Source organism: Pediculus humanus, genomic scaffold (assembly GCF_000006295.1).
Source record: "Pediculus humanus corporis 1103172107590 genomic scaffold, whole genome shotgun sequence".
Classification (NCBI taxonomy): Eukaryota; Metazoa; Arthropoda; class Insecta; order Psocodea; family Pediculidae; genus Pediculus; species Pediculus humanus.
Window position 1 is genome coordinate 238,801 of NW_002987204.1, and position 23,199 is coordinate 261,999.

Consider the following 23,199-nt stretch of genomic DNA (forward strand, 5'->3'; position numbering starts at 1 on the left):
TATCGTTAACGGAAAAAGTAGAAATAATAATAATAATAATAATAATTGTAATTGACCCTTAAAGAAAATGGTTGAAATGGTAAAAAAAGGGTTCAAAAGACGAATTAAAAACGAACAACCATTTAAGGATTATCCCTTGAATGAAAAAAAAAAAAAAAAAAAAAAAAAAAAGGCTTTTTGGCTCAACAGATTTTATGCATTATTTTTTTTCTATTTCTTTTTTTTATTTTATTTTATTTTTTTTTTTTATACTTTTTTAATTAAAAAAAAAAAAAAAAAAAGAATGTACTAGAACAATTCTAAAGATGATGATGACGACGACGACGACGACGTTCTATAATCGACGACGAAATAAATAAATAAATAAATAAATATATATATATATATTTAGATTTGAAATTTTTTTTTTTTTTAAATCCAATCTATAAATAACATTTTTCTTCTTCTTCTTCTACTATTACTCAGATTAAATATATAAAAAACATAAAAAAAATTTTGTTTTTCCTTCTGGAAACAAATAGAAAACAACAAAAAACGAAAAAATCACACGTACGATTTATTTATTACTATTATTATTATTATTATTATTCGTACTTATTCGAACCGAAAAAAAAGAAAAAATGAAAAGAAAAGAAAACTAATCCAAATAATTTCTCATTACGATATCAAAAAAATTTTCCGACACTTATACACACGCACATCTGCACACACACACACGCACACTTTTCCCCTGATTCGAAATAATGATAATGATAATGATTAAAAATGGCGAGACGACACCCGAAAGAAACTAAGAAAAAAAATTAAATAAAATAAAAATCACTTTTTTTCTTATATTATTTAATAATAATAATAATAATAATGAGTCCGATAAACGAACGACGAATCGAATAAAATTTAAATTAAAATTAAATTGAAATAGAAAGAGAGAGAGAGAGAGAGAGAAAAGAAAAAAGAAAAACTAGTAAAAGTCTTGCGAATAATCAACCGGCTCCCTTACGCGTCATACATCCCCCCCTCATCCTCCTCCTCTTCTTCACCGTCCTTCGAAATCCCTTTTTTTTTTTTTCTTTTACCTTCGTCCCAAAAATCACTTTTCCCCTTTGCTCCCGTCATAGGAAAGAAAAATCGCAACGTTGTGGGGGGGGGGGGGAATCAACAGATATTTTCACAAAGTAGACCGCGAAATCTGAATGAGATCCAAAATTTTGACGGTTTTTCCTTTTTTTTTTTGTTTTTTTTTTGGGTTCGATTCAAACTTTTTTTTTTTTCTTAACCCGTGCAACAACAACAACAACAACAACAATTTTATTCTACGTCATCATCGTCATCATCATCATCATCATCATCATTCTCATAAATAATAATAATAATAAATTTTAACATCCATCTCTTATTTTTCACATTAATCGTATATAAATTCAATACAACGTTTTTCTATTTAAATTTTTTTTTTTTTTTTTCATCTTTTGCTATCTATTGTCAAGCACAAAAATTTTCCTTTTTTTTCCTTTTTTCCTTTTTTTTCGTAAAACCCCAAAATGATATTTATTATTTAAAAAAAAAAAAAAAAATTATAAAATATACGTGCGAGATGTGTGTGTATCATCGCAAATGACTCCGCGGTGGGAAAAAAAAAAAAAATGGTGACACTTGGTGGAAAATTATTATTATTATTATTATTATTATTATTATTAATGCCGTGTGAAACGTTATTATTATTATTATTATTATTATTATTATTATTTTTTCTTTTTAATTAACTCACCTTTAATGTGGTGAAACGAGAGAGAGAGAGAGAGAGAAAAACAAATTCGTTTATTTCCGTTTAACTTGAATATTTCAAAGTAAATCCGAATATAATGATGAAAAGAACAGTGAGAGAGGGGGAGAGAGGGGAGAGGGTAGGGGGATAGAAAGACGTCGTCGTTATAAAACCATACGACTGTCATAAATAGCAAACGGCAAATAATAATAATAATAATAATAATAATAATGGTATTAAGAATCACTTTGATCCACACGAGCATAAATTGTTATTAATTTGACGTAAATAATTTCAAATAACTTACGTTCCATCCGAACGCATCGCTAATGAATGATTCTTTATTTGTCTCTTCCCGATCTGATTCATCAGAATCATCTTCATCCGATGATGATGATGATGATGATAATGAAGGAATCGTCGTTATTTCTTCGCCGACGCCGCTGTCACCATCCAAAGGTTGTCCGGTACTGGTAGTAGTAATACCAGATTGAGATACTTTTGCTTGTTCCTTGTGTAAAAGTTCCGTTCCGAATTTTTCGAAAAATCCATTGTCCAATTCTTGTATTCTGCAGAGAAAGAGAGAGAGAGAGAGATAGAGATAAAGAGAGAGATACAATTTATCATTAAGTAAATTAAACGTAAAAAATAAAAAATAAAATCAACAAAAATTTTTTTGAAATAAAAACAAATAAATAAATAATTTTTCTTTTTTCGCTCTCTCGGAAAATTCTTTTTTTTTTCGGGAAACATTTCAACTTTTCATTTACAAAGACTTTTTAAAATGAAATAAAAAAAAGATGTAATTAAAATCAAATATATAAATTTAAATTTTCGCAAAATAATTTAGAAGAAGACAAGAAAAAAGTAAATATTTACTTGTTGAATCAAAGAAAATTTAAAATATCAGTTGTTTTTTCCATTTTTTTTTTCTTACTTCCTCGGTTCCCCTCCCCGCTCCCCACTTCCCACTTCCCTCCCCCCGCCGCCGCCGTACTCATACCCTTCCATACCCCTCCGCCCTCTCCCAAAAAAAAAAAAAAAAAACTGAATTTTCCGAGAGATTTTTTCCTTTTTCTTTCTTTCCATTTCATTTTAACTATGTTTAAACATTTTCATCAAGCTTTTGAAATATAAAAAAAAAAAAAAAACAAAAAAAAACAAAAAATAAATAAATAAATTTCTTCTGCTTTTATCATTTTTTTTTTCTGTTGTCCTAAAAAAAAAAAAATAAATAAATAAATAAGTAAATAAACGAATGTCGATTTTTTTTTTCTTTTTTTTTTTTTTTTTTTTACAACGAAAGGAATTTATGAGAAATGCGACAAATCATCATCATCATCATCGTCATCGTCGTCGTCGACGTCATCTTCGTCGTCATCGTCGTCGTCATCGATATTATTATTATCATTATCATCACAGATTTTTGATGAAAAAAAAAAACCTTTTTCCAATGATAAATAAAAAAAAAATTTCTTTGCAAATTCTTCAGAGCCCCCCACCCATCTTCCGACATCTTCACAAATTTTTAATTTATTCGAATTTTAAAAAAAACCGGAAGTGCGTCATCAATAAAAATAAAAATAAATGAAAATTATTATTATTATTTTTTTTTGTTCCGTACCTTATTTCGTGTTCTGTTTCAGCTCTTTCTTGTAATTTTTCTTGTTGTATTTTTTCGTATAATGTTTTCCACATAACTTCTTCATCCATTTTTACTTTTTTTGTCTCTTTATTCACTTACAATAGAACAAAAACAACAACAACAACAACAAACAACAACAGCAACAATAATACTAATAATAATAATAATTTAAATAAATAAATAAATAATGTTTTTGTTTTTTTTAAATCACAAATCTTATTTTTTTAAATTACAAAATAATAATAATAATAATAATAAAATATTAAATACTTTTTTAATACTCTGAAATGAAAATCGAAAATAATAAATTTATTTATTTATTTATTTTTTTCTTTCGTGGCATTAGAAAATTTCAATATTCGAAATTTCGAAATGAAAAAAAAAAAAAAAAAAAAAAAAATTTCCCCCTTTTTCTCTTCGTTAAAAAATTATTATAAAAAACGAAATAATTAAAAATATTATTATTATTATTATTATTATTATTATTATTATTATTATTATTATTATTTTCTACGTAATTTTCTTTTTAAATAATAATAATGATAATAATAATGATAATAACTTAATCCGTTTTAAGATTAAAAAAAAAAAAAATTTGAAAACGTTATTATTAAATAAATAAATAAATAATTTTTTTTTTACTCGATTAAACACGCATCATAAGGATTTCGATAAATAATAATAATAATAATAATGATGATAATAATAATAAAGAATTAAAAAAATTCACGTGAAAGAAATAACAAATGTAAAAACCATCATTGATAACATTGCTAAAATAAAATACGCGGAGGGAAAGAGAGAGAGAGAGAGAGAGAGAGAAGGAAAAAAAGCAGAAGATGCTTTGAAATTTGAAAAAAAAAAAAAATTGGGAACCGGAGCAATAGCGTATGTCGGATTAATTGAAAGCGTTCGAATACAAAAATCAATGAAAGAAAAAATGATAATAATGATAATAATGATACTGATAATAATGATAATAAATTAATTAAAAATTGTTTTTAATTGATAATTTGTACGTAATAAACAATTTTCGACAGCCGACTTATTTTATTTAAATTTATTTCTTTTTTTTTTTTGCGAGTCAAAAAATAAATTTTAACAAACGCATCGAAATGCATACATTCATTTAAAACACGTTAAAGATGTGAGAGTGGGGGAGGGGAGAGAGGAGGAGAGAGGAGGAGAGAGGAGGAGAGAGCAGGAGAGCATAGAGTAGGAGTTTAAAAAGGTGAGAGAGAGAGAGAGAGAGAGAAACTATGTATTTGAGCGAATTATTACAAAACCTGATAACGCAATCAAATCGTAGAAGAGAAAACACGTCAACGTCAGTAAAAGGTAAAAATAATAAAAAAATAAAAATTTGTGAGAATTTCTACGGTGAGTCAATATTCAGTCATTCCTATTCATATTTGCTTTAATAATAATAATAATAATGATGATGATGATGATGATGATAAAGGAAAAGCTCTTTTTCTTATTATTTGAAAAACGTGTTAAAACAAATAAGCAAATAAATACCGCAATGGGAAAGCAAAACAAAAGATTTAATGATAAACTTCTTATCTGATAACGGAACAGTAATAATAATAATAATAATAATAATAATAATAATAATAATAATAATAATAATAATAATAATAATTTGACAAATAAATGAGGGGAAATTTGAAATAATGTAATGAGGAAGACAAAGAGGGACAACAAATGAGAAATGGTAAGGTGTGGTAAAAAAGAATAGAAAGTAATAAACGGGGGGAGGGGAGGGAAAGATGGGATGGGGGGGTGTCGTGCGGGGGGGGTGTTTTGAATATTAAGAAAAAGAACATTTCTTACTCTCCTCTCTCTCTCTCTTTCTCTCTCATTGTTTACCTCACGTGTGTTGTTTCTCGGGCCGAAAGCAAACAACCGAACCAGGTCTGGGCCGGGCTAATTCAATTCAGTTTCAACTCCGAGTTAAATTATAAATTTTATTGTAACATTAAGACTGACAGGAAGATAAATAAGTGGAAATTGGCTTTGTAAATTCTGTCTCTTTTCCCATTCATTCACTTATTCCCTTTTCTACCCCCACCCCTTACCCCTTACGATCCCGAAACGATCCCATCTTTTTTCACTCTTCATCCGCCGCTCTCTGCTTCCCTTCTCCTCCCGCCCGTTCACCCTCTCCTTCCTTTCCCCTTTTCTCCCCCCCCCGCCCGCCCGCTACCTCATTCACTCCTTTTTCCCGTGAAATCCTTCCTTCGGTTTTTCCACCCTTTTGCGAATTCTCTCTCATTAGTCCGTCTTCAAATTCCAAAGGGTAACTTTGGTTTCCTTAGGGAGTAATTTGCTTTAATTTTGAAAATATGTTAGTATTTCTCTCTTTTGTTTTTCTTACTGAAATTTATTAATGGAAATAAAACTCTGCATTTAAAACAAATAATAATAATAATAATAATAATAATAATAATAATAATTAACAAATAACTCTAATAAATGAGTGGGAAATAAAAAAGGGGGAAAAGAGGGAAAGAAAGGAAGGAAAGGAGGAAGGACGGAAGGCAGGAAGGCAAAAAAAAGTAAAAACGTTGCAAATAAATTGTCCAAAACATAATTTAAAAAAAAAACTTTTAAAGGAAAAAAAAAACGTTACATTTATTTTGTCGCCATTTTTGTTTTGTAAACAGGAAACAATCGTGAACCTGCATCGTTGTCTTTTCTCTTTCACAACCGTGAAAATAAAGGTTTTTTCTCTCTCTCTCTCTCTGTCTGTCTGTCTCTCTTTCTCTCTCTCTCTCTGCCTGTCTGTCTCTCTCTCTCTCTCTCTTTCTCTCTTCCTCTTTCACTTTTTTCATTTCATTGAAATCAATGCAAACAAGTCATTGGAAAAAAATTCGAGGTACCGTGAGTTTTTCATTTTTAAACGCTTATTTGTCAAGGTAACCATTTTCTATCGTGAAACGCAATTCATTTTAAGATACGATTACTCTCACGCACGTACGTGAAAAAATAATAATAATAATAATAATAATAATTGAATTTAAACATAATAATAATAATAATAAAAATCAAAAGAAAACAAACAAACATGACCAAATTCTCTCGTAATTATTTAAAATAAAACAACCGAAAACAACCCACGTTTGTTGTTCCATATTTAACGAAAAAACAACAGCAACAACAACAACAACAATAATAATAATAATAATAATAATAATAATCGTAAACAACGAACGAATCGCATCGCGAGTTTTATTTTTAACTTAATTATTTAAAAACTTTTTTTTTTTCTTTTCTCTCTCTCTTTCTAAATTTTTAATTTTTTTTTTTTTTATTACACGAGAATGAAAAACAGCAACAGCAACAGCAACAACAACAACAACAACAACAACAAAAATTAATAATAATTAAAGTTAAAATACCTGTCAATCATCATTATTTGTTTCCCTATTTCAGTTTGTTTTTTTTATTTTAAAAATTCTCTTCCATTATAAAAAATAAATTTTTTAAAATCTAATCAACTCGTGTCGTGGCAGAAGAAGAAGAAAAAGAAGAAAAAAAAAAAAATTAAAATAATAATAATTATTATAAATATTAATATTAATATTAATCGATGCCTAATCGATAAAAATTAAACTTTATTTATTTTAATGATAATGATAATAAAAATTTTATTATTATTATTATAATATTATACAACCGAAAGGCAATAAAAAAAAAAAAAAAAAAAAAAAAAGAAAATTTTAAATAATAAAAAGAATCGTTAAAAAATATTTATTTCCTTTTTTTTTTTTTTTAAATTGAAAGTTTCCATTATGGAACAAGAAAGACGAGAGAGAGAGAGAGAGAGAGAGAGAGAGAGAGAGAAAGAAAAACTTTTAAATAACAAAATACGGCCGACATTTTCTTTTTTTTTTCTTCTTTTTTTCTTTTTTTTCCTTCTCATAATAATAATAATAATAATAACGATAATGATAATAAAAAATGTTTATTTAATAATAATAATAATGATAATGATGATGATGATGATAATTTTTATTAAATAAAATTCAAAATAAGTACTCAATTAATATCAAAAGCAATTAAGTATATAAAAATAAAATGAAAAAAAAAAAAAAAAAAAAAAATACGACGACGATTACGGTTCACGTTGTCTCTTATCGGGAGAGGAGGGACGGGAGGGGGCGGGGGGTGAGTGAATGAGGGTGGGAGTAAGGGGTAGTAATAAAAATTCAAATTCCTTCAACCGTTTTCCTTTTTTTAAGTATCGACCTATTTATCGTTTAAAAAAAAAAACATTCTGCTAGAACTCGTAAGAGTTAAAACATGCCTGAATACATATATATATATATATATATATATATATTTGACTTTGGCGAGTAATTAAAAAACAATAATTTCGTCTCGTTGCTCTCCCCCCCGTTCCCATCCCACGCCCGCCCACTTCCCCTCTGCCCCCAAACCCAAATCCGTTGTTTATCGTATCAATTAAATGATCGCGTGAAAAAGTAATTGCCAACATTACAATTATAAAATACCTAAAAATTATCGAGTTTAAATTTGATTAAAATTAAATTTAGTGTCATAATTAATTAATTCGACATTTACGCAACAATTCGAAACGGCCTATTTCGATTTAAAAAAAAAAAAAAAAAAAAAATTCCTTTTTTTTTCGTTCGTCCTTAGTATTCCTTTGAATCGATTCAATTAAAGGAAATAAATCAACCGTCATCGACAAAATAATAATAATAATAATGATAATAAATTCGAAATTTTTTTTAAATTAAAAATTAATCATCATTATTAAGTGTCGCCACGAATTTTTTTTTTTTTTACCGTTAACGGTAATATTTAAAATAAATATTTAAAAAATTTTTAACGATTGACGTAAGCGCACGGAATAACCTACGTGAGTACGAGTACTCTCAAACGAATGATTTATAAAAATTAATAATAATAATAATAATTTTTCAAATTTTAAGTAAAAAAAATAACCGTAAACAGATTTTCACACACACACACACACCGTTTAATGCCACTAATTTGTAATTTTTTTTTTTTTTTTAAACACGACAGAGTCTGTACGTAAAATAAATAAATAATAATAATAATATTCACTTACAAATCACAAAAAAATTATTAATGAATTAAATAACCGAACCTGATGAAAAAATACTCGTCACTACTTGAGATTTTTTTTTTTTTTTGCTTTTAATCCTACATGCGACGTTGCGCGTGGCCTTCGTCATTGCACATGGATCAGGCTTTTTACAGCTTCGTATAAGGTCACGTGATGAAATCATGTTCGTCGTCTAATTGTTACGTCATCTATTAATTCGATCATTGTTTATTCTCTCGCGTTTTGAAAAAAACGTTTCGTTTTTAAAAAATTCGCTTTGAATTGTTTCGAAACTTTTTTTTTTTTTTTTTTTTTTTTTCAATGTTTTCGTCGTTCGAGGTGAAAAAAATTTTATAATTAACTTTTCATTTAATTAAATAAAAAACTCGATGGGATGTCGAATAAAAAGAACAAATAAATAATAAATTTATTTCATTTTTATAATTTCGAATGTTTCATATTCGAACGCGCGTAAATTTTACGCGGTAATTTATATTAATTAATTAGTAAACGGGATCGCGTAAAATTACCCTTGAGATGATTTTAAAACCATTTTTTTTTTTTTAAATACATTTGCGGTAATATTCGATTAACAACTAATTAATAGTAATGATAATAATAATGATAATAAATAGGAGTTATTTATAACGTTTTTAAATTAATTTTCTTTCCTTTCCCCCTCCCCTTTTTTTTTTAAATTTTATTATACCCGAGAGTACGTGAATAAAAAAGTACCGTTTGTAAATGGTTTACCACGACGCATTTAATTTTACGGCATGAACCAGCATGAAATTAAATTTCAATAAATATATTTGATGGTAAAAAAAAAATATAAAAATAGCCCAATATAATTTAATACAAAAAAAAAAAAAAAAAAGATGATAAAACCCTTCGTTTTTAAGTATAGGCAACCCTGCGTGCGTCCAAGTACGTTCATTTAAAAAAAGAATAATCTGCGCCTTTGTACGAAACGAATCTCGTGACGTCAACACAATTTTTTTTTTTTTTAAATGTCAAAAAAAAAATTTTTTTTTTTTTCTTAATAAAACTTGACGTTCTAATTGATTTTATAAACTTTGACGTAAATACAAATACAACACACACGACATTCGTAGAATTTCAACATATATTCAATCCATCAACATAGAAGTTTACTATTTGAAAAAAAAAAAAAAAATCATGTTTACACATGTTATTATCATTTACACAACAATAAATTAAAATCAAAAATCAAAGGCAAGCATTATAATAATTAAAAAAAAAAAAAAAAACTTTAAATAAATGTTTCAACCTTGGATAAATTTATTATTTAAATTACCGGACACGACGACGTTGTTGTCAGTATCAAGTCAAACGAAACCAAAAAAAAAAAAAAAAAGAAAATCAACCATGGGTAAAATGATTATCAAAATATCCGATGATAACCTTCCGACCCCCATCCTTCCTTTCAACCATTTAAAAAATACCTGTTAATTCTAAAATAATAAAAAAAAAAAAAAAAAACTTTTCCCGTCTTTCTTACCTTTTTTCGTTTTTCCATTCTGACGGATAAATTTTTCTCTGTTTCCATCGCATCCAAACATTCCCTTCCCTATTTTCACCCCTTTCTATTTTTTTTATATTTTCATTCAAATTTTTATTTTTATTACTACAACAATTTTCCCGTTTTTCATAATAATCCTCTCCCCGATTATTATTTTCGTTCATATACGTACGAAAGTTAAATGGATTACACCCACACATATTTCGAACGCGATAAATTAACAAAGGAAAGGCCGATGGGGGGCGGGGGGAAAGGGGGAAGGGGGGAACGAAAACAAAAAAAAAATTATTTACCGCAATGAATTCATCATATTTAAAAAAAAAATTTTTTTTTTTAAAATAAATTTGAACTTTCAACTTTCGACAAACAAGCGCAAAAAAAAAAAAAAAAAAACCTTTTTTTAAACCGAAATTTGTTTTGTGGGTAAAACAACAACAGGGAAACGCCAACGCGAAAACTTGTCAACAAAAAAAACAAAACAAACAAACAAACAAACACAAAAAATCAATGAATAATTTTTTTTAACAACGTTTGTTGTTAACGTTTGTACGCGTAAACTTATTCTATATATATAAAATGTAAAAGAAAAATTTCATTTTTTTTTTTTTTTTGTGGTTGTTGTAAACCCTCGATGCCATGTGGACAATGGCTGGCTCTATTGGTCGACAAATAAAATAAACATAAATTGATTTTGATTTACATAGGTTTAATACAAACATCTCGGTCAATATATAAAAACAAACGTGAGAACGTTTTTCCTTTTTCTATTTTTTTTTCAAACAATGAAATTTTGTGACTCACGAATTAATTGTAAGTGAATTTAATTTTTTTTTTTTTTTTTTTTTACCTGTTCGTAATTATAATCAGGTACGAAAACAAAACAAAACAAAAAAAAAGTTTCTATAAATTCGTGTAAATTTCTTAGAAGCACACGCACTCTCTCTCTCTCTCTCACGCACCCTTCCGCCCCCGCAACCACTCTCCCATCTACCATCTCACGTAATAAATTTATTATTATTATCATTATCATTATTATTATTATCATAAACCCCATGATGTTTATTTATACTTTATTCCATAGAAATAAAAAAAAAAAAAATTTTTTTTTTTTTATAATTCAACTTCATAATTTCATCGGGTTTTTACTCCGTTAAAATAAACGTAACGATTTCGTTAGTACATAAAAAAAAAAAAAAAAAACGTGGCATTAGAAAAAAATAAAAAATATGTTCATAACCGAGCGAAAAAAAAAAAAAAAAAAAACAAATTCGAATAACCGTTTTCGTCGTTGTAAAAAAAAAAAAAAAGACAAAAACAAACAAACACACAAACGCATATGAAATATGAATTGAAGTGTCATTAGATTCATTTATATATTTATCACCATATAAAACAATTTACGATTATTGTTATTATTATTATTATTATTATTATTTTTATCACAATTTTTAATTTTATTTGCTTTCTTGTTTTAAGGTTTTTGTTTTTGTCTTTTTGAAAAAAAAAAAAAAAAAAAAAAAAACATTATCATGTTTGATTTTACGTAACTTTCACGTTATGTTATGTTACGCAAACAAAATCACCGGGGAAAAATAATTAATTACACGACGGAAATAATAATTTTTTTTTTAAATTTAAATTAATCGATACCTTTACCGATACGTTTAACGTGCAAAAAAAAACAATAATAATAATAATGATAAAACTTACTCGGGTGAACTTGTCGGATCTTCAATAACGAAATTTTTTTCTCCTATTGTCGCAGCCAATAAAATTAATTTTTTCGGCGTGTCATATTGCATTAAACTCATCAAACTTTGATCGGACATTTTATTTATTCCTTTCAATGCCTAAAAAAATCCATTTAAAATAAAAAAAAATTACCGCCACGACCGAATCAACCGTTTAAGAAGCAGAAGAAAAACGTAAAAAAAAACAAATAATAATTGTCAAGAGGCATAAACGTCTTTAACAAATGTGTTTAATGGAACTTTGTTAATGTATGTTTATTTATGACTAATTGTTTTTTTCCTTTTTTTTTTCTCCTTCCTTCCTTCTATCTCTCTCTCTCTCTCTCTCTCTCTCTCTCTCTCTCTCTCTCTCTCTCTCTCTCTCTCTCTCTCTCTCTCTCTCTCTCTCTCTCTCTCTCTCTCTCTCTCTCTCTCTCTCTCTCTCTCTCTCTCTCTCTCTCTCTCTCTCTCTCTCTCTCTCTCTCTCTCTCTCTCTCTCTCTCTCTCTCTCTCTCTCTCTCTCTCTCTCTCTCTCTCTCTCTCTCTCTCTCTCTCTCTCTCTCTCTCTCTCTCTCTCTCTCTCTCTCTCTCTCTCTCTCTCTCTCTCTCTCTCTCTCTCTCTCTCTCTCTCATCTTTTAAAGGTATATAAACAGGTGAGAATAAGTAGGTGCTAAAAAAAAAAAAAAAAAAAAAAAATCTTATATTTGTTAAATAATAATACGTTTAACGAGTTCGACGCATTTTGCAAAAAAAAAAAAAAACGAAAAGAAATAAAGAAAAAAAAAAAAAATGGCGTTTTAAAAAATTTTTTTTCTTTCCTCCCTATCCCTCCCCTTCCCCAATCCCTCTCCCTCTGTCCTTTTCCCTTTAAATAAATAAAAATTTATTTATTTTATTTATTTATTTATAAAAATTTTTTTAAATTTTTTTTTTAGAGAGAAAAATCTTTAAAAATTTCACAAATTCACTCACAAGTGAATCCGGTTTTGAAAAAAAAAAAAAAAAACAAAAACCCCCCGACCGTTAAGTTTACATTTATGAGTAATAGGCCAACGACACACCACGATGATAATAATACTGATCATAATAATATTTAAAAAAAATGAGAGAGAAAGAGAGAGAGAGGGGGAGAGAGAGACAGAGAGAGAGAGAAACAAACGAAATCGAAATAACAGAAAAAAAAAAAAAAAAAAATTTTTTTTTTTTTTTTTCCTAAAGCAGACGATTACATAATTTTTTTTTTTTTTTTTACCCCCTCTATAACAAAACCATTAATTATAAAATGATTCGTAACAACAAAAAAAAAAAAAAAAAAAAATTTTCGCGTTTATTCACACTGTCAAAATCAAAATAATAATAATAATAATAACAATGAATACAATAAAACAGAATAAAAAAAATAAAAAATTGAAATTCTGTTTGTCGCGTTCGCGTGTTTTATAAAAGCAAAAACAACAACGACAACCACAAACACAACAAAAAAAAATTATTTTTATTTATTCAATTCGATCGCTTAGCTATGCTTAAAAATCATCGTAAAAAAAAAAAAAAAACGCAAGCAAAACCTTGAAAAAAAATTTAATAACCGTGTAAAAATAAAAAATGGGGGTCACTCATCCATTGACCTTTAATCTCTTTAAATATATAAATTTATACAAAAAAAATATATAATATCAATATGGCTAAATAAAAAAATTAATTTTTTTTTTTTTTTTATAAATTTCATTTCCTTGTTTACTATGTTACCAAGCAACAACCATTTTGGTTTTAAAAAAAAAAATTGGTAAATCGTATCGGTTATTTACCCGGTTAGATTTTTTTTCTCTAGTATTATTATTATTATTTCCTTATTAAGTTAGAAGGAAAAGCCTAAAAAAAAAACAAAAATGGTGGACGTAGGAAAAGAAATAGAAATACCGTAAGTGTGACAAAAAAAAAAAAAAAAATCATTCGAATTCGAATGAGAAACGATCGATAAACAAATGAAGTGAACGTGCATGTTTATACGGTTAAATATTGTTTATGTAAATAATAATTAAAAGTCGTGGCACTAGAATTTTGTCGGAAAAATAATAATAATTTTGTCGCACTTTTTTCTCTTGCAGATGGGTTAAACCGGGAAGAAAAGTTAAAACGTTCATGTTAGGCAAAGACATTATCATTTTAGTGAGTGGAAATTTTTTGACATTCATCGAAACTTCGAAACCGGAAAAAAACGAACTCATATATAATGCAAATAGCGAAGCTCGCGGTGATGGAATCGAATGTTTTGCAACTCATAAAACTCTTAATTGTTTTGCATTTGCTGAAAAAGCTAAAAATCCAAGGATTTTAATTCTTTCATATCCGAATTTTGAAATTTTCCGAAAATTCGATAGTTTGTAATCATTTATATTATTTCATTTCTTACTCCTCAATTTGGAATTTCAAATTTTTTTTTTTTTTAAAATCAATTTTCGATTTGATTTCAGGTGTGACGGAATTACAATATCAAAGTTTAAAATTTTCCGAAATGGAATATCTAATAGCTTTGACCGGAAAAAATGATTATAAAATTGTTATTTGGAATTACAGGACGACGGATAAAATTTACGTACAAGAAACTAAAATGAAATTTCCAAAACAAAACCTTTGGTTCGTTTTTTTTTTTTTTTTTTTTTTTCCCCTAAAAAAAGAAACCGGAAATGAAAACTAAAACGTTTTTTTTTTTTTTTTTTTTTTTTTTATATATATATTTAGCGTGTCATGTACGTCACCGATACAAATCCTTCAATATTCTGCCAATAATCATGAAATTAATTTTTGGAACATGAACGTTTGCTATAAAAAAACCGTCATAAATAAAACAATTCAAATCCTTAATGAAAATATTTTGCCGCCATTTTTTTTTTGCTACGGAGCCGAGGGGGAATTATATTTCATCGATTCAACGAGTTCCCTATATCACGTAATAATTTTTTTCCTTATGTTATCTAAAACTATTATTTTTCGTCATTTTCGAATCGTTGACGTCATCGTCAACGTCATCGTCAACGTCATCGTCAACGTCATCATCCTCATCGTCATCCTGATCGAGATAATATTTTTTTATTAACACTTTGCTCATATATTGATTAAGAATCAAATTCGAATCGTTTTTTTTTTTTTTTTCAATTGTAAAATAATAAGGAAAAGTTTTTAGACTCGAAATGATAATAATAATAAATTAATTACAGGTAAATTCGGAAAATAGAAAAGTTAATTTACAAATTCCTGGATCGGGAAGCAAAGGATTAGATTATACTCCGTGTCTTGTATGGTACAAAGGCGGTTTAGTATTTACAACCCACGAAGAAGTACAATTTTGGAGACGTAAATCTCCCGAAGGGTGGACTCTAGTTTGGGTCTACATTCCTAAAATACCTTTCGTCAAACTTCTTTCATCTGCGACAAAAGATAACCTCATAGGAATTACTAAATGGGTAACGTGAACTTTTTTTTTTATGTGTTTTACGGTCTGGAAAATCTGAAAAATTTTCCCTTTGATAAAATTTGTTAATTTTCCCTTTTTCTAACTTTTCTTTTTTTTTTTTTTTTCATTCCTTCAAAACAAGAATGAAGTTATGATATTTAAAGGAGAAACACAAATCGATTGCATCAAGGTAAGAAGTTACGGATCCGATTTTGAATTTTTTTGTTTTATTTATCCGGTCGGAGAATATTTTTTAACATTTGGAAACGTCATGAAATGTTTTACAACTTGGAGTAAAATAACTGGATTAAAGGTAAATTCATTATTATTATTATTATCCACCATTAAACACGACAAGGCTACTTGTCGGAGTTTTTAAGTATTTATCCGAGGTTTCTACCCGATTCCTTAGGGACAAATACTCGAATTTCGGTGGTGCCACTTATTATAAGATAGCACCACATCAATTCTTGAAGGTCTTCCTGAGTCCGTCTTTTTTCGATGGGAACGATTTGTCTCCTGAACTGGGCTCCGGTGACTAACATCTTTGGAGTGGCCAGGGTCAGAAGCAGTGAAATTCACGTTCTCGTCGAGCTGCCTCAGGTCGACAGTAGAACAAGATTTGTTTTTGGGTTCTTACTTTGTCTTGTTCTCATTTATTTTTGCTCTTTTAAGCCAACAGCACGTGGCGTTCTCAAACGGTCACCCATCCAAGTTTGCACCACGCCCGATGCTGCTTAACTTCGGTGATCGTACGGGAACCGGTGTGACCAGCACGCTATGGCCGTTGGCTTTTATTATTATTATTATTATTATTATTATTATTATTATTATTATTATTATTATTATTATTATTATTATTATTATTATTATTATTATTATTATTATTATTATTATTATTATTATTATTATTATTATTTCGCACTTTTTTAAAAAAAAAATCGTTTTACAACAACACGTTTCGTTTTTCCGAATTTTCGTCAAATTGAAAATTAACGCTTACTCCTATTAAAGAAAAATCCGACAACAAACAATTCTTTTAAATACCATCCGACAAAAATAAGTCTCGACAAACAACAACAAATATTATTAAAAAAATTAACAAAACAACAACAACAACAACAAACAACAACCCTGAGACACTTTTAAAACAAAATCATCTAAGATATTTGATTGACAGAAGAACAAACGTGAAAACCAAACCTTAAAAAACTTTTGTGCGACAACCACAACCACTGCACTGCATCGCATCAAAATGCAAAAAAAAAAAAAAAAATTAAAAAAATGACAACCAACTGCTAAACGAACAAACCGAAAAAACGAATAAATTTAATAAAAATTTAAATACCAAAAAAAAAAGCAACGATAATAATAATAATATGCCCTTTAAAAAGTTCAAAACAACAACAACCGTTATTATTATTATTATTTATATTACATTTAAAAAGTACGTCAACGTCAATCTATTCAGTACGTCAGTCAAAAATATGAAAATTTCAAAATTACTATCCTCCTCTAATATTTGTAAAAAAAATTTCAAATGAGTCTGCTGCCACGTGAATTTTATAAAAAAAAAAAAAAAAAATTGAATTTTCTCATTAAACTTTCCAACAGCGGAATTCAATTTTTCTTTTTTTTTTTTTTCTTAAATTCACTTCGACGAAAAAATTTAATTTAAAAAAAAATATATATTCAACAAACAGACAAACAAACAAACAAAAAACTATTCATTATTTATATATAAAAAAAAATAAAAATAAAAATAAATAATTAAATAAGTTTTTTTTTTTTTTAATAAAAAATAAATAAATTAAATGATGATGATGATAATGATAATGATGATGATGATAATAAAGAGAAGAAATAATAAATTTATTCAAATTTTATGTGTACGTCGAAAGCAGGGACGGCGGGAGGCAGGGGAGGCGGAGGGGAGGGGGACGGCCGCCACCGCCGCCGCCGCCGCCTCTTCTTTTTACGACAATCAAGTGAATAAAAAATTTTGTTTATGTTATTCAAACGGAAGTTGTTGAAAAGTTTTCAAAATAAGTAAACCTTATCGATTTTTCCTTTTCAATGTTCCTTTCATTTACAAGAAAGAAAAACGTGACATTCAATAATCACCAACACAAAATAAATTTTATGCATTTAAAACTTTTAAAGAAATTTTTTTTTTTTTTTGTTTTGTTTTGTTTTGAATATAAAAATCCACGACAAATAAAAAAAAAAAAAAGGAGTCACGACAAACGCGTTAATTTTATTTTATTTTTTTTATTTTTTTTTTCCTTTTTTCCTATTTTTACTTTTATTCTTTTCTTCCTTTTTTCCATTTTTCCTTTTTTTTTTTTTTTTGTTAAGGCGACACAAATGACTTGGACTAGAAACAAAGTCACGGCTATGGAATCAAATCCCAAGAGACCCTATTCGGTTGTTTTAACAGAAGATGGACGAGTTATTATAATAAACACGTACGATCCAAAATTTTTAATGGAACTCGACGAGATTTTCCTCACGAGAAATTCTTTGAACGCCGTCAAATTTTCCTATCACGGAATTCAATTTTGCGTTGCTAATATTAACATCGGTGAATTTTTTTTACTCAGGGTAATCAACAATTTATTCATTTAACGCGTTTGCGATTACACCCCCCACACCCTCACTCCCCCACTCCCACTCAACCGTTTTTTTTTTCTCTGTTTTCTGTTCCAGTTGCCCAGCAAGTTAGACGTTGTCGCACAGATAAAAATCGATTTGAAAATTGTCGATTTTGGTATCAACGAAGGAACGGATGGTAAACTTTTCCTATTTGTCGTTCCCATGTCTCAACTTTGCTGTCGTTCAGGTCACAATTTGATGATTTACACGTTACTCGATAAATCGAAAACATTTGAATGCATCAAAGATATTGCCATGCCTTGGATAGTTACGTCCATATTACCCTCTCCGGAGTCACTGACTGAACTTTTTTGCGTTCCTCATAGATCTCGTCAATTGTACACACTTAACACCCAAACCGGAAAGGTCGATTGCGATTTTTTTTTTTTTTTTTTCGTTTAAATGAAAAATTTTCCCAATTTTAAATGATTCGATTGTATTACGTATTTCAGGCTGGTCAAAAAATGAACACCGGTCATCAATTGAAACTTTTTTCAGTGGCGTATCAAAACGGTTCATTATTTACGTATGGTATCGATGGCATCATATTTGCTCATAATATCGTTACAAGAAAATGTTTTACCGCATTTTCAACTCATCATCGTCTTAGCGGAGGAATAAAAAAAATAATTATCGGTCCATATAGAAAATACGTGGTCAGTTTAGGTGATGAAGGACCCGTTGTTTGTATTATTTTAAAGTAAAATTCTTCATTTTCTTTTTTTTTTTTTTTTTTCCCCTCTTGCGATGAATGATTCCGACGAATTTGTCCAAACGATGATTTTTTTTTTCACACGCAGAAAATTAGCAAAAATGGATATGAAAGACGAAAACGAAGCCATGTTATTTTCTCCACTTTTCAAACAAATTTTTTTCCATCCTCTGGCTAGCGAAAAAGCAAAATTAAAAGCGCTCGAAAAATTACTTTTACAATATCCGGGACAAGCAGCCGAAACGAGAGAAGATTTTGTACAAAAATCTAAAGTGTGGGAAAAAGCTTGGTTGGAGAGTCAAACGGAAGAAATTCTCTTTCAAGAAGAAACTACGAATAAAAAAGAAAAAATGAACATAATCGAAGAATTGGATGCCATCAAACTCAAGGTTCGGTCTAAATTTTTTTTTTATATGATTGAGATAAAAATTTTAACTTCCCGAATACTTTTTTTATTTTTTTGTCACAGATTAGACAATTACTCAATGAAAATAGTGCAAATCCTCCGGATAGACAACTTCCGGTTCAAAATTTCGACGTGGACAAAACGACACGTCGTAAAAAATTAGAAGATGGTAAAACGGATAGGGAAAAAGCAAAACAAATAGAATTGGCAACGATAAAAAGTTATAATAAAATAAGCGAAATGATAATAAAAATCTGTTGGGATAGCATATTCGTCAAAGGACGAGAATTGCACGCCATATTGAGGCCGACTATAATACAAAGCTATGCACTTTTACCCGAGAGTCCCCCTTCGAAAATATCTAAAAATTTCACAGACGAAAGAGTCAAATTGGAAATATTTTTTCACAAAGGTGATTTTTTCGAACCCTGGGTTCCCATGGACGAAAGGTTAGTTTAGAAAAAACATTACCATCACCACCACCACCACCACCACCACCGCCACCATCTTTCACACACGATCGCATAATTTAATAAATATTAATAATAATAATAATAAATGATGTTCAGCACGTTAGAAATGCAGATGAATACAAAATTTCAAGTTTCGAGCATAGACATAACGGAAACGATAAAAACAAAATTCAAAGAAGAACAATTGGACGAAGAAAGTGGTAAAGCACACGCCGATAGCATGATGGAAAAATTATCGTGGTCCGGAACTTCGACTCATAATTTCATACAGATAAATCCTTATCACTACAGTCAATTTGAATTGGTTACGTTTTTTCAAGCACACCAAGAAATCGAATTGATTCAGGTATTTGACGAAACCCTTAAAAAAATAAAAAAATAACTTACCCTTAAATTTTTTTCGGACGAACGAAAAACTTTTTATTCATGGTTCATTTATCAGAACGAACGATACAAACGTATATATTTTTTCCAAAAACGGCTGGAAACTGAAAGGAATTTAAAACAATTATTAAAAAAAGAAAAAAATGAATTTTTTTGATTTATTTATTTATTTAGGGGAGGTAAACAAAAAAAAAAAAAATCGATAAAAAAAAAAAAAAATTTTCTTTTTCTCTTTTTTTTTCAAACAGTCGGACATAAAAAAATTAATGCTTTGGTTCAATAAAGAATTCAATGAAAAATTTAAATTAAAAGAAATGGAAGTTGAATTTTTAATAGAAAGAAATAATCGTTTGCGTCACATCGTGAACGAACTCAATTATTTTCGCTTTTTACCGGAAATTTGTCAAATTCAAATCTACGATCCTCAATGGTCTCCATACGAAAATCCGGAAACGATATTGACCGTCGAAGATTCCGAGGTTATTCTTTTTCTAACAATTGAAAATTTTTCTTTTTTTTTTTTTTTTTAAATAATGATGATAATTTTACTCTCTCTCTCTCTCTCTCTCTATCTCTCTCTTTTCCCAAACAGATAAGCGTACCCAAATATATATCGGAGAGCGAAATGGAAATGATAGAATTGAAACAAATGGAAGAAGAAAGGTTGAGGCAATTACTATTGGCTGATGATTTCAGAGAAAAAGCACTCATTCAAATGATGGATGGAGTTTTGGAAAAACTATGGGAAGACGAAATAAAAAAAGATCCACCCAAACCGAAATGTTTGGTAGGGAAAAACACATGCACATACAAACAACAACAACAACAAAAACATTTTATTATTATTATTATCATAATCATTTTCCCCCCCCCCATTTTTTTTTTTGAAGACGGATAAAGAACCCGATGCGTACACCGATGAAGATTTAAAAGTAATAAAACAATATGAAGAATCCATGAAAATGTTAATAAGCGAAAGAGAAAGATATAAAAAAATATTAGAAGAAAGATGGCAAAAAACAATTGCTTCCGTTAAAGTAAGTCGTCATTCGTCGCCATTTTGTTTTTCTTTTTTCTTTTTTCTTTTTCCTCTCATCAGAAAAACAAAAAAAAAAAAAAATCGTTAAGAATTTAAAAAAAAAGAAAAGTTTTTAAGATTTTGTTTTTTTTGTTTTTTTTTTTTTTTTTGAATATTAATTTTAATACTTAACCGCCATATTTAAGCTTTAAAAATTTTTCATTAAAAAAACCTTCCTTTTTTTATTTATGTTAATAATAATAATAATAATAATATTTTAAATTAATCAGGATTCGGTGGCGAAATTCGATGATAAATTAATGAAATTTCATTTTTTAAAATTAAAAGTTCAATCGGCTATAGAACAGGAAACTTTGAAAATATTAAGAATAAGACTTCGCTGTTTTCAAAAAATCGAACTGGACAGAAAAGAAGAAAATATAAAGTATGGAAAAAAAGGGGGGGGATTTTTGCAAAAGGGGGATCCCCATTGTTCACAACAATAACAAATATATTTTCGCAGATCTCACATGGTTAAAAACGAAAGGAAAATTGAATGGATAAGTACGGAATTGAACAAGCTCAACGACACTCTTCAAGATTGTAAAAATTTTTACGATAATTTACAAGTGAAAGATAAAAATTTGGATAAAAATTTTAAAAAAGAATTTTCCGATTTTTCACCCATGGTAACCGAACAACTTCATAAAATAAGCAAGTGAGAATAATTTGTTTTTTTTTTTTTAATAAAAATCTTAACAAAAGTTCTTTTCATAAAAATTATCCTTTTAAAATAGGAAAAGACCCAAACTGTCGCAAAAAGCAACTCTATATTCCGTTATACTTCACGAAATAGGAAAATGCGTCGTTTCCAACGTCAAGTCGGAAAATCTACCAACGGAATGCATACAATATTTAAAAGAAATCGATGCTTTGGACAGTCACAGCAACGCTCCAGCAACCGTTAATCAACAATCATGGGATCTTGTTTGTAAATTAAGAAGAGCGAAAATCGAAACGGAATTAAAAGTTTGACAACCAAAAAAAAAAATTTTCATAATCATCGACAAAATCCATATTTATTTACTTTTTTTTTTTTTGTTTAAATAACAGATCAGAGCTTGTGCAAACGATTTAGCCGAAGCTGAAGCAACCGTTGCCACATATGTCAAAGCATTGAAACACACGAAAGACCAACAATCGCAATTGATGCACAATTTACAAGATTTAAGAAACGAAAGACTTAATTTATTGACAAACAATCAAATTCAATTGGTTATGAAAAAGGGACTCGTCGAAGTTGCCCTATCAGGACAAATATCAGATTTCGACGATTGCATATTGACAACAAAACAAAAATTAATGGAAGTTAACAATTCTATAAAAGTAAATTTTTTTTTTTCACAAAATATCCTCCCTGCGATTATAATAAATAATAATGATAATAATTAATAATAATAATTATTATTATTATTATGTAGAAAATGGGTTTGCAAAAAATAAAAGCGATGCGTAAAGCGGCAAATTTTAGAAAAGGAATTATTTACAACGAATGGGAACATAAAAAATTAAAAATGGAAATTGAAGATTTAAAAGACAAACTTGAAACCGTGCAAAAATTCAAGGTTTTTACAAAAAAAATATATAAATATAAATATTATTATTATTATTTTATTTCCTCTCGATCGATATCGATGTTTTATCGAAAAACGAGAGACGTGTAAAAAAAAATTGAATTTGATTTATCAAACTCATATCCGGTTTTTGTATATTTTTTTTTTTTTTTTTTTAAATAGGTTTTAAAAGAACTTCAGTCTATATTAGTTGCTCGTGCGAGAGGATTTTCAGACGAAAAAGGTTTTTTATATCTTGAAAATGAAATAGCCAAAGCAAAAGATGTGAGTTTAATGCCTGCCCTCCCACCCACCGCGCCGCCATCTTTAATATAAATTAAATAACGATCATCTTTTTATTAATGTTTTTTTTTTTTTTTTTATACATAATAGAAATTTCTAAAAGTTCAAGAGGAATTATCATCGAAAATAGATGAATTCGATTTAAAAATTCAAAAAATAAATCATAAAAATGATATATTGAATAGAAAAATAGAAGAATTAAATGTCGAAGTCAACGAAATGAATTTGGAAAACGATAAAGAATTTGACGATATTAATTTTCAAGCGAATCAATTAAAGTTTGTTGTTTTTAATTTTTTTTAATTTTTTAATTGCGTGGGAGGATTTATTTAATTTAATTTGTTTGCTCTCTTTTTTTTTTTTTTAGAATGAAAAAAATCCGAGAGAAAAGTAAATATT

The 23,199-nt window shown here is 28.2% G+C and overlaps 2 protein-coding genes across 2 annotated transcripts; one reads left to right on the forward strand and one right to left on the reverse strand.

The window, feature by feature from the left end:
* Positions 1-2,039: 2,039 nt before the first annotated feature.
* Positions 2,040-3,478, reverse strand: Phum_PHUM227590 (uncharacterized protein; the record flags this gene model as incomplete). Its single annotated transcript, XM_002425874.1, has 2 exons — positions 2,040-2,334; positions 3,390-3,478. 2 exons carry the CDS (start codon positions 3,476-3,478, stop codon positions 2,040-2,042), a joined length of 384 nt encoding a protein of 127 aa, XP_002425919.1.
* Positions 3,479-13,671: 10,193 nt separating this feature from the next.
* On the forward strand, positions 13,672-23,194 carry Phum_PHUM227600 (retiin, putative; the record flags this gene model as incomplete). The annotated part of the gene is made up of 23 exons (XM_002425875.1): positions 13,672-13,703; positions 13,891-14,162; positions 14,257-14,419; positions 14,525-14,732; positions 15,001-15,246; positions 15,379-15,549; positions 17,595-17,840; positions 17,946-18,257; positions 18,344-18,591; positions 18,692-18,992; positions 19,073-19,458; positions 19,579-19,828; positions 20,115-20,345; positions 20,459-20,653; positions 20,757-20,903; positions 21,175-21,329; positions 21,408-21,602; positions 21,682-21,913; positions 21,998-22,270; positions 22,366-22,509; positions 22,681-22,782; positions 22,891-23,085; positions 23,168-23,194. The coding sequence occupies 23 exons, from the start codon at positions 13,672-13,674 to the stop codon at positions 23,192-23,194; spliced, it is 4,731 nt and encodes a 1,576-aa protein (XP_002425920.1).
* Positions 23,195-23,199: the final 5 nt, after the last annotated feature.